Genomic DNA, 16,825 nt, shown 5'->3' with positions numbered 1-16,825 from the left:
GCTTTCTGTCTCTTAAAGTGCCGATGACAAGCGTGTCTCCTCTTTTAGCACTGAGGTTTCTAATTGATAACTTTGTGTTCATCCCTCAGACTTAACGAGCATTTTGTGTGGGCTGAGCTGAGTTATTTGAAGCAGTCCCAAAAACTTCTCCTCGACTTGAGAACCCAAATATCCCTGAATGACATCACTCGGATGAGCCAGTAGGAGTGCGGAGCGCAGAGTTTGGGGGCTGGAAATCAAGTAGGTACGAGCTCCGCTGAAGTTTCTCAATCACTATCAATGAGGATTTGCATGCTGGACCTAAAAAAGCGGAATTGCAGAAAAATGAAAGGGAATCACTTTGGACATTTGAATGCGTTTTGGAGGATTTCCCTGGGACTTTAATGTTCAAGTCAGTGGTGTGCGTTCCCAACTTTCATGTGTTTCAATGGTGTGGAGACATGCAACTCTACATCTGAATGAGCAACGCTTTGCTCCGATGTATTTTTAGAAGTTTTCAAAGTTGGAACTATATATGTAGTACTTTGTACTCGCACTGTTTTATTTTTTCCTTGTCTTACATGGAGAATTTTGCGCTCGCGACTTGATTGCCTGTGGATAAGACACGAACTACTTTTGTTTTTGATATAGCCTAAACATTAGTTTGTTTTATTATTTTTTTATATTGATATAAGGCTGCTATCAGAGGATATATATCATGCGGTGGGTGAAGTCTTGGGGAATATTGGCTCTGTTGCTGTGCTGTGTCTCTGTGAATGGATGCCCGCATAAGTGCAGTTGTTCAGGCTCTCATGTGGATTGTCAGGGTCAAGGCTTCAGGACTGTACCCAGGGGAATCCCGAGGAATGCCGAAAGACTGTAAGTACGCAGGTTATTGTGTTATCTTACCACCAACAACATAGAAATGACAGCAGCAGCGTCTCAGTTCATGCAGCGACACAACGTCGCGAGATAATTACGTTTTTTCCGGGGTCTATAGGCTACTAAACTTGGTAACACCTCATTATACATGTTATACAAATTGCATGTTACTTAAATTAAATATTGTACTTATAATAACAATGTAGTTACAAGAAATTACAACGTAATTAAACAGTAATTACATGTAGCCTAGTTCTTTAGTATTATAGTATTATGTAGTTTTTTTAGTGTAAAGGTGATGGGACAAAAATATAAAATTTGTTAATTTCATGCTACCATAGTTCAATTAATGAGGTGGTCAGCATATTGAATTAACACTGGTGAGATTCAACCATTCAGGGTTTTTCTTTTTTTTTTTTTTTTTTTTTAAGTGTAATTAGTCTTTAGAGTACACAAATGTAGATTAAACCTGGTGTTCAAAATGTCAAAACTCAAATTCAAAACTTTATGGGACAAAGTATGGGACAAAGTCTTTTCTTTTTTCTTTCTTTCTTTTTTTTTTTTTTGCAAAGGTAGGCTGTAACATTTTAAGTAACATTACTTTTGTGTTTGAACTTAAGATCATATCTCATAAATAGTCTCATACATGAATCATTTTATTATTTCCTAGTTTAGATGCCGGATTTTGTAATAATTTCAATGTTTGAAATGTTTAAAGTCAAATAAACGTACAATTCATATCATAAATAGTTTAACGCATAAATAATTTCCTTATTTCCCAGTTTAGATTCAGCATTTTGAATTAATTTGAGAGTTTGGGGAGTTTCAAGTCAAGTAATGTTGCTTTTTTGTTTTAGCATACAATAACTCATAGCATAAATAGTCTCCTACGTGAAGAACTTTCTTATTTTTTCCTAGTTGAGAATTTTAGAGTTTGCAGTGAAAGCTTTTCATATAAATAACATTTCTCTGATTGTTACAAATGAGTGTGTTCAGTTGTTAATGCCTCTTGATATTTGTGTACACATCTGAATGCTGTGCGCTGCATTGCAATACTGATATGACTGATTCATCCAGTATAATAAGTGTACACAAACATTGAAATGATTAATGGCCATATGATGTGAGTGTGTGTATACCTTGGCTGCATTCATTGGGGAAGTTGGGGAACCACAAATCCATTGAGGGGCGCACTGCAGCTGAAAACTGACTCTCTTATGTGTATAGATTACGTACTATTGGTGGATTTCACTGTGGAAATGTTCGTAATTTCCTTGTTTCCACCTGCAGCACTTCTGTCACAGTAAGCCATGACATTTCTTAAAATATCACTACCATCTGACTTAAGAACAAGAAAAGCAAATATAACAATTTCCTTGAACTTGATATGAAAAAGACCCACTCTGTTTAATGGCCAGAGGTCTGGTTAAGCCTTACAACCTTTGAACCCTAGACGAGCTTTTCAGTGGAATTTTTCATGTGGAGAGAAAAAATAAATAAGGCTCATGGCCCTCAGTATATTGGATTTGTCTTAAAATATACCATGTAAGGTTCTGTCTTGTTAACTAGTAAACTAGGGATCTGCAAGTCTTCAAGTATTTCATTAGTGTTTAATGGCTTTGCAGAGCTATTGTAATGACAGATTTCTTCATTAAGAACCAATTGAAGTTCTTTCAGAAGTTGCAGCATTCATTTAATAACAGCAGTTTTTCACAACTGCTTGAAGTCCAGGTGGAACGGTCTCCAAGTCTCCTGGTACAATTAACATGCCACCATTATTTCCAGAGCACCCTGGAGTGTTGATATAACTGTAATGACTGCACCTCTGCCCTAAGCAAGGTCCATTTACCCACAATTCCAGAGTCCAGGCCCATTTCCCTCTAATAAATGTGCATTTATTTGAAAGGCTTGTCTTTCTTTGACAGCTTATATGATTTTTAGCTCCTGTCCCAACTGTAATATCCCCTTTCAGTAACTCTCATTTCTTTCTTTTTCACTCTTTCATCTCTCTTACTGTAATTTGCACCATTTACACACACACTGTAGGGTTTAATAGCAAATTTTCTCCACCGGCGTCTTCGCAGCGTTCAGGCCCTGTCAGAGTTAACACTTCAGGAACAGGCGTAGCATGTTCTGTCCAACGTGATCTCATGAGAATTTGTATGTATTCTTATGTAAAGTTTGGTTCAAGCAAATGTACATTCTCTTACGTTTCCATAGACACTGAAACATACAATATTGACGTATTGACAGCATTTAAACATCATAATTTTACGTATTAACACCTATAAAAATTTACAGATGTTTACGTGTACTGTTTGAATTGATTAATATTGAATAATTCATAGAAATAAGCAGTTAATTACATTTAATTTATAAATAGTGAGATTAGTTAAATGCCATCATATTTATTTAATGCAGTTAACATTATAATATGACACTGTTTTTTGTTTTAGTTTTTTTTTTTCTCCCCTTTTCTCCCCAATTTGGAATGCCCAATTCCCAATGCGCTCTAAGTCCACGTGGTGGTGTAGTGACTCACCTAAATCCGGGTGGCGGAGGACTCATCTCAGTTACCTCCGCGTCTGAGACCGCCAACCCGCGCATCTTATCACGTGGCTTGTTGAGCGCGTTACCGCAGAGACATAGCGGATGTGGATATATCAAAAACAAAATAAACCACATAAAACATCATAAAACAATAACAAAATTAATCCATAATTTTATTGTAGCTAAAATCCAAATCTTCAGACTGCTTTCTGTGAAGAACAGACCCAAATTTAAGCCTTTTATTCAACAATCTCTGTCTCCATCCGCCGCAGCGCTGTCACGCCCGCCGTAACCATCAACCCGCGTTGGTTTCGTTTTCAAAATTCAAAAATTGCTGCCTCAAAAAACATTACGACCAGCAGTTTTACGGCAGTGATGTCGAATGCTCATTGGCTTTCAAGTGTCTCGTGACTATTTGCGACATGCTGTATTCTACTGTATAAATGTTTGAATGAGGTCTCATTTCGAAGGCTGCGCGCTAGGTAGGACACATCCTTTGAAGGCTGCAGTAGCGTCCTCCTTTAAAGGTGTTATAGGTAAGATTGACAACAAGCGTTTGAAATGGGTACTGCAGTCCAAATTGAAGTCCAGATTCGAAGCTCATGTGTGTTGCCAGAATGTTGACATGCAAATTAGCCAACTCAGCATCTGTTTTAAAGGATTTCTGGGCTTTAAGCTGTCTCCATCTTCCAAAGGCTTCTCCAATATTTATCCTTGTTTTACTACGCCTCTGGTCATGGTGGTTTTTAGATTGATGGTGAGGCTTTTTAGGTCGGGTGGAATCTGTTATCTCTGATCCAGGTTGTTTGCTGGCCTCCATGGCTGCAGCAAGCAGTGTTGTTTGCCTGCAAACTTGTTCAAATCTGGCAACCCGGCAGTGTCGAAATACTATTGGTGAGTGGGCAGTGGGTGGGATCACACAGGCCAAAACACAAACAGAAATTCCGGCCCGGAATGGAAACTTCAAAGTAGAATATACTGGCTGAAGCATTGATATCGGAGAAGCCAGTATTTCAACTTAGCATGTTTCCTAATTCTCTAATGACATATTTTGGTCATTTTATGATCTAGTACAGTAAAAATAGTACAAATAGCACCTTTAAACAAGCCTCATTTAAACGAGACGGACTTCATAGGACAAACGGAAACAGAACATATCATGGTTGCTATGACAGCACGCCACACTTAAACAAGTGCGAGCAATTTCAGTGAGAAGGGAACAAAGTTCCTTTGGAAGGGAATGCATGAGATAAATTTTAGGAGAGTTATAATGATTTAGAGAGAAAAGAAAATACTTTGTTTTAATTATATATTACTATAATTATATATAGTATATACTCTGCACCCATCTACTGAGGTACTTCAACTTAGGAATTAACATTACTTGCATTTGAACATCATATTTTCGAGCAAATTGGCGTAATTTATTTTTTGGTCAAATTATGTTCATTTCCATTAAAGCAAAGAATTGTGGGTTGTGAGTGCCCACGAAGGATACACATCATGCATCCTCCGAATTCCTGTGAAAGAAGGTCGCATTCGAAGGCTGCATTCGGAGTGTCCTACTCGCTTTTCTGAAACGAGACAGCCTCGATAACGTATGCGGCCGACAAATGCGACCTCCAGAGCCTTCGAAACGAGACACAGCAACAGAGTACATGAGGAGAAGATTTACAGCGATTAATTATTTAAATTTTACTCTATTCTACTCAGGGAGCATATCGGATGCAGCGCATCACCCTTTGGACTTATTCTGTACTAAATTTTGCCATTTTTCTGAATAAATTTGTATGATTCAATTTATCTACCTGTTACATGTTTTGTATGTTTAATAAATGGTTATGGTTAGGTTTAGGAGTAGGTGTGGGATTAGCGGTTGTAATATATATATAAATTAATATATTGTATAAAAAAATATTGCTGCTGTACATTAATCTGCTTGTTACATGTTTTTATATTCTTGAAATGTAATGTGGTTATGTTTAGAGGTTGGGGTAGGCTTAAGGGATCTAAAATATCTATAAAACAGTAAAAATGTACAAATATATTTATAATGGATTGGTGTATTTAAATATATTTGTAATGGATTTGTCAATATTGTACGATTCTAAAGCTGTAAATACGTAAAAATGTTTACATCAAAGGGCCATATTCTACGTTTTAGTGTTTATCCAAATATACAAACATGTACGTTTAAATGTTACAAATATTAATGGACACATAGCTATGTATATTAATGAGATCAGGCTGTTCTGCCCAGTGTTTCTCATCAAGCACTGGATAAGGATAGAGAATGACAGCATCTCCTTCATCTAAGTTTGTCTTAATAATGTATCACAGGAAAACTCTCACAAAAACTTGCGTTTTATTTACTAATCACCCACAATTCAGTTTTACGAAACACTATCTGCCGTGGTTCAATGCAGTCAAGCCTCCTTTACAGGTAAATGGGGCTCATTAGAGTTCACTTTATTTATAAAAGTCATCATTATTTCTCTGATGCAATTAATGTTGCGGAAAAACCACCCACGGAAAGCAGGTGGTAAACTGAATTTTAGTTAAAAGAGAATTTTATGTAAATTTTTTGCAATCATGGCAGCATTAATCAAATCAAATGATGATCAAGTAATGGAAAACAATGTTATGTCAGGCATATATCCAGATTCTGTATTTAAAAGAGCTAGTTCAGGTGTTTTGATTACAGTGGTGGTACAGTCTCCCAGATTGTGGAAGTCTGCTGTGTCCTTCACAACCTAGCATTTAGAACCGGCCTGCAAGATGGGAAATTGCATTGTGCAGATTGCATTTAGAATACATTTTTTGGCATGTTTGCTTTTACCAGATTTGCATAACTCCTTTAGTGAATCATGTGCCAGAATGATAAACACAGCACGTGCAAACAACCCTTCTTAATGAATCCCCCCCTCAGATTGGCAGCTCCTTGTACCGCAGTAGCACAAGAAAGAAATGGATGCTCCACTCATGTTTTAATATTGTTTTATCAGCATCTGCTGATCCTCTATGTCAGATGTTTATCCTGTTTTTATTATGCATAATGCTCGCAGAGACTCAGCAGGACAGTGTGTGTGTTTGTTGTGTTGGTGTTGGAGCGAATAAGGAGGTGGGTTTGTGGTCTCCGGTGCCCTGCTGACCTCGGTGGGCATATGAGGAGCATATGTGAAGCCTCTCACTTAGCGGGCGTTCACACACTGCAGCCTGCCAGACAGCTGTTGGCACTGCTTGTGGGCAAAGACTTAAGGGAAAGATCCGCCACCCAACCTTTAATTTTTTTTTTTTTTTTTTTTTTAATATACGGAAAATATTCCTTTCAACCAAAGCGTAGAGCTGGCAGAGAGGGTGTCTGGGAGCCAGAAGACCTCTCATCACAAACGTCTCAAAGAGGTCACTCCAAAGACAGGGACACAGAAGTTCCGTATCTTCCAAGTTTGTGTCACGCTTCAATGGAAGACTGGATAATGCGCATGCCTCAAGAGTCGTTTCAGGTTAACGAGGGCTCTTGTTTTCGGAGCTTTGTCACCAAAGCAACACATCAAGGGCTTCTCATCGGCACATCTTTTTAGAAACAGCTGGATGTAGCTGAAAGTGACACATTGTTTATCCTAAGCTAACAAATATGAATAAAACTGTGCATGGTTTTATGCTTTTGCAACTGTGATGTAAGCCATATCAGGGACCCAAACACTGGGTTGCAGTTAGCAACCGATAAACAAAAGAATTGTGCCAGTGTTTATGAATGAGTTGACATCGAGATTTTGCTAGGTCTTCGATTTGCACATACAGAAGTAAAGAGGAGTAAAGGAGTAAAACTTCGATGAAATTTCTCTTGGGTGAAAAATAGTCATCTCAGTGGGAATACGCGCGATCCTCAGTGGGAATTGCCTGATAGTCTTCCAGTGGCTAAAGAAATTTCCCAAAGCGAATTTCGTATGGGGTTCAAGTTTGGTGACCTTTGACATACGTATTCACAGTGTTGGCCCTTTGTGCCCTCTCTCATATGAAGCATTGGGAAGTCTGATTCATTTTAGCAAATCGGTTTGTAAAAACATTTAGTGTGAGTTTACAGTCAATTCCTGGCTACAGTTTGCATGACTTTAACAGTATTTTTTACAGTAGTATTTCTACAATTTATTACAATTAAAAGACAACTGTATACTGTGACTTTACAGTGAACAGGACCAATAAATTGCTGTAATGTAGCAGTGCTTTGTTGCAGAATAGTGTTTGTTAATTATCACCATTGTTGAATTTTGTATGCTGAGTGTTGATATCTTTCGTGCCTGATTGACAACTCATGATAAAAAGCTAATGAACAATAAAACCAACCATATTATAGCCTAGCTTTGTAAACATCCTTTCCTCATTGTTTAAAATGATACTATTTCTTTACTTTCAAGTGCATCATATGGTGTAGTTTATATATCATTGGCCAACATAAAGTCAGCTACTAAATTGCCTATTTTCTCCATACATTACAGTACAAATTTTATTTCTTAAACACAATTGCACCAACTTAATGCAATGCTATATTCAAATGTCTTTTCTTTACAGTAATTTGATGTGTTGTGACAAAAAATGTTCTAGCCTGCATTTAATTTACAGTACAATACTGAAAACAGTATTTTATTGTAAGAAATTACTGTTAAATATTGTAAAACCCTGGCAATTTTTACAGTGTTTTTCATCATTTTAAATATTTTAAAATGTTTCTGGTGTAGCAAAATATTAAGTTAAATGCTACAGTCACTGTTTTGTGTTGAGTGTTTTATATAAAATATGATGTTTTATGGTTGTATTTTGTGTAAATTTATCTTTTAAAATGCTGTTTAATGCTGTCAAACATTATCTGATAGTTCAGTGACTATTCGTACTAGGTGTAAATAGCACCTGCCGGACAGCACCGCTATTTTCACTCCAATGGTCTGGTGGAAACACAGAAATTAAAGTTAATCTGCACCCACTAGTATCTGCAGTGGTATGGGGTGTAACAACGGTGTGGAAGTGCTTTTCGTTTGGACGACCTAGGTTCGAGTCCACCTTTTGTCACACCTTTTCCCATTCTGTTTCCTGTCTCCATTATTAATATTTCCTTTAATGCTACTTATAATAATAAATGAAAATGAATAGAAAGATTGATTTGCTAACAGTGATTTGGTCATGGTGAAGGTCGGGGAGTTGAGAGAAAGGTTTAATCCGGGTCAAATTAACCATGGTTTTACTATAGTAATGTTGTAGTAACCATGTTTTTGGCAGAAGCCATAGTTTTAATAAAATTAACCATGGTATTACTACAGTAATATGGTGTTAATGTAGTAACCGTGTTTAATTTTGTGGTTGCTATGGTTTTACTACAAAATACAATAGTGATACTATGTTTATTGTAATAAAACCATGTTGAATTTTTGTAAGGTAAGGTTAGGGTTAGGTTTAGGGGTAGCGGTTGGTGTAGGGTGTCTGTTGGACTCTAAATAAACACAATAAACACATTACAGTGATGCCACTATACTGTATGATAGTATTTTATCAGGGGTGTAAATAGTATCTAACACTATTTTCAGTGGGGTGCAAATAGCATCAAACACAATTTGCACTAAGTGCAAAGATGATGCTTTTTGTTGCTAAAAGCCTCTGCCATGTTTTAAACAACACCCTTAAATAGTAAAATATTTCATGAGCTAACATCTTTTTTTAAAGAGTAGCTTTACTAGTTTAACTACTTTAAAATTATGAGTAGCAAGTAGATTAGGAAACTACAGTTTCAAAGTAGTTTTCCCAACATTCTGGACTAGGCCTGAGCATCAGTTGTGACAAAAAAAATTCCCTTTGACTAAAAAAATAAATACAAAAATTGAATTAGCCACACAGTGGAAATAGAGCTGGCACTGGTTTAAATACCAATCCAAACAAATTAACCCATGGTGGCTGGGTACAGAGTTCTGTTGTTAGAGATGGTCAACATTCAGTTGGGACACTAAAATTTGACTGTTGTTCCTGGTAGTGACGTAAACAGAAAGATGTTTTGGGTGGAGGGATATCCTTGGTTAACCCTAGAGTTCAAGATGAGACGTGTGTTATGGATGAGCCTTTTGTAGCCTGGCTGTCATATTGACTTTCACACTGAAGTGTTTAAGATGCCCTTGTCACCTCTCAGCCAAGCGTTACTTTAATAATTTAAGAAGTCATTTACTGTGCAAGAACACCAGACTGTCTGTGCTATTAGCTGTCAGGCTTTGAAAATAAACAATCAAGGGGGTTCACAGTCAGAAAAAAAAAGAAAAAAAAAGAAATAATTTATTTTTGTCCAATCTGCTTACTGAGAAGTGAGAGTCCTTTAGCAGAAATGCATCCAGACACGACTATAATGAAAATATTTACTAAATCAAACTCTCCCTGATATGGAAACTGCCAACATTGCTCATAAACAATGGAGAGGAACACAAAGTCGTACTGTCTTGATCTTCCCGAAAAGATTCCAGTGATTAATTGGCCTTTATCCCCATGCAAAGCCAATCTAACCCCATACTAACCCCAAAATCCAATCTTTCCCTACAGTCATTGTGTTTTTATCACAAATGCCATTTACCAGAGACAATAAACCATCATCACAAGCTAAATCCAAGCCATGCCAGGTAATCAAGGATAAGAGATAGATTTTTTGTGGTTTTAGTTACTAACTTTCAGAGTTTTATTACAAATCCCAAAATATGTTCAGTATTGCCAGTTGGCAAAAAGAGGCAATGTAAGGTTCTGTATCTTGCTCTTGTGACACTTTCAGTTATGTTGGACATCACAGAACTGGTATAGGGAATTGTAAAGATCTTTTGAGGTGGCAGTTTGGTAGTACACCTAAAACATTCTTGAAAAGGAGTGCATGTATCCAGTGGAGATGTGTGGTAGCCACATGGCTGCTGGCTCCATAGCTCATGAGAGATGAAAGACAAGTGAGCGGTAATAAACTCCCCCTGATTTGATCTTGCGCAAGTGCAAACTAACAAGCGTTCTGACAGAGAACCTCCAGAGAAACTGGGAAAAGGAAGGGCTCTGTTATGGGAGAGTTAAGAGGACGCAATGAGGCATCATTGCATTTGAAACACACAAAACAACCTGAGAAGACGAATTAGCAGCGTGTTTTATGCATATACCAGATGCTTTTATCCAAACTGACTTACAGTGTATTTATAAAATATTCTTTATCAGTTTATGTGTTCCCTCTGAATGAACCCTATAGCCTTGTTCTACCCGTTGAGCTACAGGAGACATGCCCAAATATTCGAAAAAGTGGTTGATCAGTATGGGGTTTTCAATGACTGATTCTTAGACTTTTAGATTTGTTCCCCCCCATATCGATTAAAATCTCCCTATTTGAATCTAGGGTTTAACATCTGCTTCATAATATTCAGTGATATTCTGATGCCTTTGTGAATTACCTCAGTGATGGAGAAATCATAATTAATACAGTCATTTAATGAAGAGATAATAGGTAGGAGAAATTACAGTGTTCTGCCGCTGACAGTTATGACAGCAAACTTGTTAATTTAAATGCAAGGGACAAGCATAATTTCATGATGTGCGTTTATATCTGTGAGGCGTTTAGCTGTAATTAATCAATCAAGATGAGAAACATTTGCTCTTATTGATGTATCCTCTATCTGTTCTGATGATAATGTGTGCATCGTATGAGGAGAATATTAATGTGTGGGTAGTGTCAAAGTTGTTCAAGTGCTTCAGTAATGAAAAACACCCATGAAAGAATTCCAAACCAGAGTTCCAAGAGGAAGAAACTCATTTAAGATTTCAAACAGCGATGAAAGGCTTTCAAAAGGAAATGGAGCATACCTATCAGCTTTTGTGGACTACACTAACATGGCTTTAAGGAAAATAGCAGAAGATTACGACAGGAAATGCATTGTGAAGCAGAGCACCAAATAGGAAAAGAAAAACAACTCTTTAAATTCTCATAAACATTTTTCTTGCTCCACTTTGAAGGTTTTGGTCACCTCAGTCACCTGTCATGTCACAATTGTGAGATTTTGCATCGAGACAAAGTCAAAATATCCTCGAGCCAAAATCGCAAAGATTCTTCTCTTTATCTTGTGCTGCTCTGAAGTGCTTCTGTTGGAAGAAAAAGCACAATTTGGCAGAGTGGTCTGCAGGCTTATGACCTGGATGAGTCGGGCTGAGTGTTCTAACGCCATGCGTGGGTGGGGTGGAACCCCGAGGGGGCACATTGTTAGCGCAGAACACCTGCCGTTTGAATGGCCACCTTATCCCCTATCCCCTCAACAAATTAAAACAAACAATAGCCAGCAGGGGGCTGCCATATCTGTGAACTCCATCTTGTCAGTGTGACTGGAGATTTGATTGAGTTTCTAGAGGAAGTAGGACTTAGTTAGCTCCCTGGGCTGTTAACACATCCTGTAAAAAAAAACTGACAGGGTGAAAGATGTGTGGAATGAAGTGTAGGATAGAGAGAAGAGGAAATGTGTTATTAGTGGCATTACGTCGCAAGCAGGTGAGAGGATACAAGATGAGAAAACGAGAGAAAGAGATGGAGTGACTTACTGGGAGTTCAGGACAAGCTGCTGGAGAATGAAAAAGAGATAGAATTCGTGGGAAGGGCATAAAAAGTTGGTGAGAAAGATTCTGTAATGTTTAGTTTGGAGAGAAGATGAGGGCTGTATCTCAAAACTTAGGCCATGTCCACACTAACACATTTGTTGTTTTCTGTTTTCCTAGCGTGCAAGTCGACACGTGAGACAAAGGTGTCGAATAAAGCACCACAAAATGACGTGGTTGCTGCAGCAATGGCATTTTATTTTTTGTCACATTTGCTTTTTATGACACTATTGGTTATGTTAAGGTTTAAGGTTTAGGGAAGGGAGGTAGGTTTTGTTAATTTAAAACTAAATAGAGCATTAACTTTAAAAACCTCATCTGTTTGGGAGACTTACTTTTAGCACTACTCAGTGGACATTTCACCTTGGAACTGCCGCAATACTTGTAAGGAACTACATAATATCAAGATCAGAAAGAATGTCACCACAGTCACGTAATTTCAATGAGATCAGCCTGCGAAAAACATTTTATTGTGAAAGTGGCTTTAGTAAGCTGCCTACCTGGACAGCCATTTGGGGCATCATGTGCATCTTTAAAAAATTAAAGAGCTACCTATTCAGACAGAATTTTTGGGCATCATATTTCTATGGGCTTTTTATGCCTAAATTGTCTAGGTAGGCAGTTCAAAAGGTTTTGAAACATTGCTGAAGAGTAAGAGAGTTTAACTTTAGAATCCAGCATCTGTAAATAGCCTGTCTCCTGTAATATGTTCCATATATGGCTCGTATTAGTCCACTTGATGTGCGTTTTGTGTTTCTGGGGAAATCTTTTGAAATCCAATATGCCTTTAAATCAGATTTATAAATGTTTATGTATATTATGAGAAACACAGAGAAACGGGCCGATGTTAGTGTGTAAGTGTATGCGTGTGCCATTAAATGTCACTGTATACTGTATTCCTCAGCGTTTTGTGTGTGTGTGTGGCGAAGCTCCAGTAAACAGCACCCAACAAGGAAGTCGGTTCATTTCCATAGGCATGTACTCTCATTTTTGTGAAATGTATACATTTTGTACACACGGTTGAAACTGATAAAGTAACAGTCTGGGAAAAGGGCAAAACTTGAGTGGAAAAATACTTAGTGTGGTAATATGTATTCATATGCAAGGAGAGACGTTTCCTAAACAGAAATGTTTCCATGCAATCTGTCTCCCTCAAACCGTTTATTCCCACATTTCAGTTCGCTTTGCTTATGCTCAGAACACAATATCAGGCCTTGAATAAACATGCCACTTTGAATTTTTGTTTTTGTATGGGGGACAAAAATGACGCAGATAAATAAATCTAAAGAAAATAGACAGAAAGGGGCAGGTGTATACCCACATGACGCTGAACTTTGTAGGTGTGTGTGTGTGTGTGTGTGTGGAAACGTTTAGAATCAAGCCAGCTCAATAGCAGCTTGCTGAAATAGAGTCGCCTCCAGCACAGTGAATTCAAGGCAGAGGAAGAGAGCTGAATTTGGACCCTCATACGCAGTATTCTGGAGCATGGCACTAATGCTGTTTGGCAGACGGCAGCTTTGAACAGTTTTGCCCCACGGGCATATGGTGCAGGCACTGAGTCGAAGCCAATGAGGACTGCCAGGGAGTCTCTGTATTTAAACTATGTTTACTGAGACTAAACTGAGACTTGAAAAATGATTTTTGAAAGAATAAGCAAAATGAAAAATCACCCACAAATGAAAATTCGGTCATAATTTACTCACCCTTATGTTGTTCTAAATCATTTTAACTTTTATTTTCCCGTAAAACTCAAAAGGAGATGTTAGGAAGTATGTTATTCTCAGTCACCATTCACTTTCATTGCATGTTTGTTCTAAACAATGAAAGTAAATGGTGACTGAGACTGTCATTCGGCCTAACCTCCCTATTTTATTTTTATTCCATGTAAAAAAGAAAGTCATAAGTGTTTGGAATGACTTGAGGGTAAGTTGATGATGATGAAATTTTAAATTTTGGGTGAACTATGCCTTTAACATCTCTTTCTTTTTCCCAGGGATCTGGACAGGAATAACATCACCCGGATCACCAAGGTGGACTTCTCTGGCCTCAAGAACCTCCGCGTGCTGTAAGATGTCATTTCTTATCTCTCACACTCACACGGTTAATCCTGCCTTTAACTCTCAAGTGCCCCTCCTCTTCCGTGTTGTCTTTACAGTCAAAGCCATCAAAGCGTTTGGAGCTGAAAGCAGGGAGGATTACAGCACAAGTCATAATAAAACAAACTGACGTTTAAGCTGAGTAAATCCGACACATTTAACTCAACCCCTTTTATTGAACTTTGCATGAAGTCATTGGCCTAGACTCAATCTTTAAATTGTTCTAATATGTAACTGTATATTCCACACTAGAAATGCATTACCAAACCCTTAAATAAACAGATGACGGATGACTGCTCTGAGAGGTGCAGAGCGACCGTGATCTGATGTCAAAATTTTAATGGTTTGGCCATGACAGGTAACCCTTTTGAAAATGTCTTTAAAAACATTTTGTGAAACACAAAAAGAGATGTTAGGTAGAACGACAGTCACCATTCACTTTCATTGTATGGAAAAAAGATGCAAAAAAAGTGAATGGTGACTGAGACTAACATATTACTTAAAATATACAGTATTTCTATGAAACATTTGTATATTCCATAACAGAAATGCGTTACCAAACCCTTAAAATAAAACGATGACGGACGACTGCTCTGAGCGGCACAGGGCGGCAGTGATCTGACGATGGGAAAGTGTGCTAGCCGCTTAATGACTGTAATCATGTATTTCTCTGTGCTGTTTTCTTCCTGAATGAGAGCCCGAAAAGAGAGAGGAATGGAGATAAAAATAAACAACTAAAAAAAGAGTCAGTGGCTGGTGGGCAGCGCGGAGGCAGTTTAATGCGGTTTGTGATTAACGGCCATGGCATGCACCAAAATCAGCCTCTCCCTGGGCCCTTTATCTATCTGGAAGACTTGCATCGTGATGCCCTACGTCTGATAGTGCAGGACAAGCCTCCAATCACACCTCTGGACTCTCCCATGGATGGAGGGGGGGTGGGTTGTGGGTGAGACATTGCTTAGTGAGGGATTGAGAAATTGCTTTCATCAGTTAATGAAGAAATTCATTATTTATTATTGAATAAATAAAGTAAAATTTATTTATTTTTTTTTTTTTTTACCAGCAGTGTTCCCATGGTCATAGAAAACTTAGAAAACATAGAAACATTTTAAAATAGTTTTTTCCTGGCTTGGAAAAGTCAGGAAATTTTTATAACTCTTAAACATCATTGAAAAGTACATACAGTATATTAAATATAAATTTTTCTATTCTAAAATAATGTGCTAGAAATTGCTTTTTTGTAGAGGAAACCTTCCTCTCGTAAGTCGTTGTGATTTCCGATTTATCAGTGCATTGTTCTTTTGAGTTTTTTAATTAATTAGTTGAAACGGTTCACAAATTGGTCTAAATGATTAATTAGCAAATAGGTCTGAATCAAAATGATGTGTAAAAATCTGTATCCAGCAATCACAACCGCCTGAAATGGTTATGGAAATTCATTGATCAAAATGGGTAGGAATTCTTTAACCAACATATTAAAATTTTAATAATATCTTACAATTTCTGTAATTTTATCTAACATGATGGATTATTTTAGAGTGACTGCTAACTTATACCACAATAGATCACAGAATTCATTAAATCTATTACTAATACTTACTAATGTTTGAGCTGATATTTTGCCACCCTCAGTAATGTCCTACATAGTCTCATAGAATGAATGTTACTTTAACTACTTTTTTGCAAACCGTTTTATGTGCCACTTTCTACGTTTTGCTGAAGTTTCCTGGTGAAATGAACACTATAGGCACTACAACAACTGTGAGTTTTATTCACTTTCACACATATCACACAGGTACTATGACTGTTTATGACTTCATAAACATTTATTTTTTGCTCTGTTACTCACACCCTGCTATGTTATTATATCAAAACACTTTTACTCTAATGCATCATTTGAAAAACAATACATTTTAATGCTTGTTTTAAAGACCCACCTACATTTACACACTTATTCTAAAGTGATTAACTTCCATGGTAGCTCACCTGATAGAGTGTTGGACTTTGGATTCAGAGACCAAGGCTCAAGCCCAGCCAAGGATGCTCAGAGAGAAAGTGAAGCAAAAGTGCCGTAGAAGCGACACGAAATGACGTGGCTGCGTTTAATTTCAAAATTGCTTTTAAAACACTATCGGTTAGATTTAGGTTTTGGTTTAGGGTAAGGATGTCGGTTTTGTTTACGTCTCATTTGTCTTTTTGAACAATATTGGGTAGGTTTAGGTTAAAGTTTTAGGTTAGGGAAGTACGTTTTACTCATTGAAACATTCATCAAATATTCACCTTAAAAACTTCGTCTGATTACGACACCATTACACTCGCTTTTGGCGCCCCCCGCTGGACATTTCACTGGGAAACTGCAATCAAATGTGTAATGAAGCACATCATTTTTGGTTGTAAAAATGTTGCCATTTACATGTTAATTTCATCAGATCAGGCTGATTATGTCACTCTTCTGGAGGACGATGTCATTAAGGAACTGACTTTTGTTAGTTAAACTGATATCACTAAAAAGAGAACAGGATGCAAAGTGATATTGGGGACGAAACGTATAAACCGATTACAAATTAAAACAATATTCCCTAGAAAATGTGTTTTGTCTGAAACATTTTTATTAAAGTAAGGGAAAAAAATTCATATTAAATAGGGACACCTGGAATATTTCTTAACAAATTGCCAATTTTCAT

The 16,825-nt window shown here is 37.4% G+C and overlaps 1 protein-coding gene across 1 annotated transcript in view; it reads left to right on the top strand.

The window, feature by feature from the left end:
* Positions 1 to 261: 261 nt before the first annotated feature.
* LOC127413108 (slit homolog 3 protein-like) overlaps positions 262 to 16,825 on the top strand; it is a 210,496-nt gene continuing 193,932 nt past the window's right edge. The window contains exons 1-2 of the mRNA XM_051649976.1: positions 262 to 858; positions 14,039 to 14,110. Of these exons, the coding sequence (XP_051505936.1) occupies positions 698 to 858; positions 14,039 to 14,110 (233 nt within the window). The 5' untranslated portion in view covers positions 262 to 697. The remainder of the gene's footprint in view (positions 859 to 14,038; positions 14,111 to 16,825) is intronic.

The sequence above is a fragment of the Myxocyprinus asiaticus genome, chromosome 22, assembly GCF_019703515.2.
Source record: "Myxocyprinus asiaticus isolate MX2 ecotype Aquarium Trade chromosome 22, UBuf_Myxa_2, whole genome shotgun sequence".
In the NCBI taxonomy this organism is placed as follows: domain Eukaryota; kingdom Metazoa; phylum Chordata; class Actinopteri; order Cypriniformes; family Catostomidae; genus Myxocyprinus; species Myxocyprinus asiaticus.
This window is presented reverse-complemented; position numbering and strand designations above follow the sequence as displayed.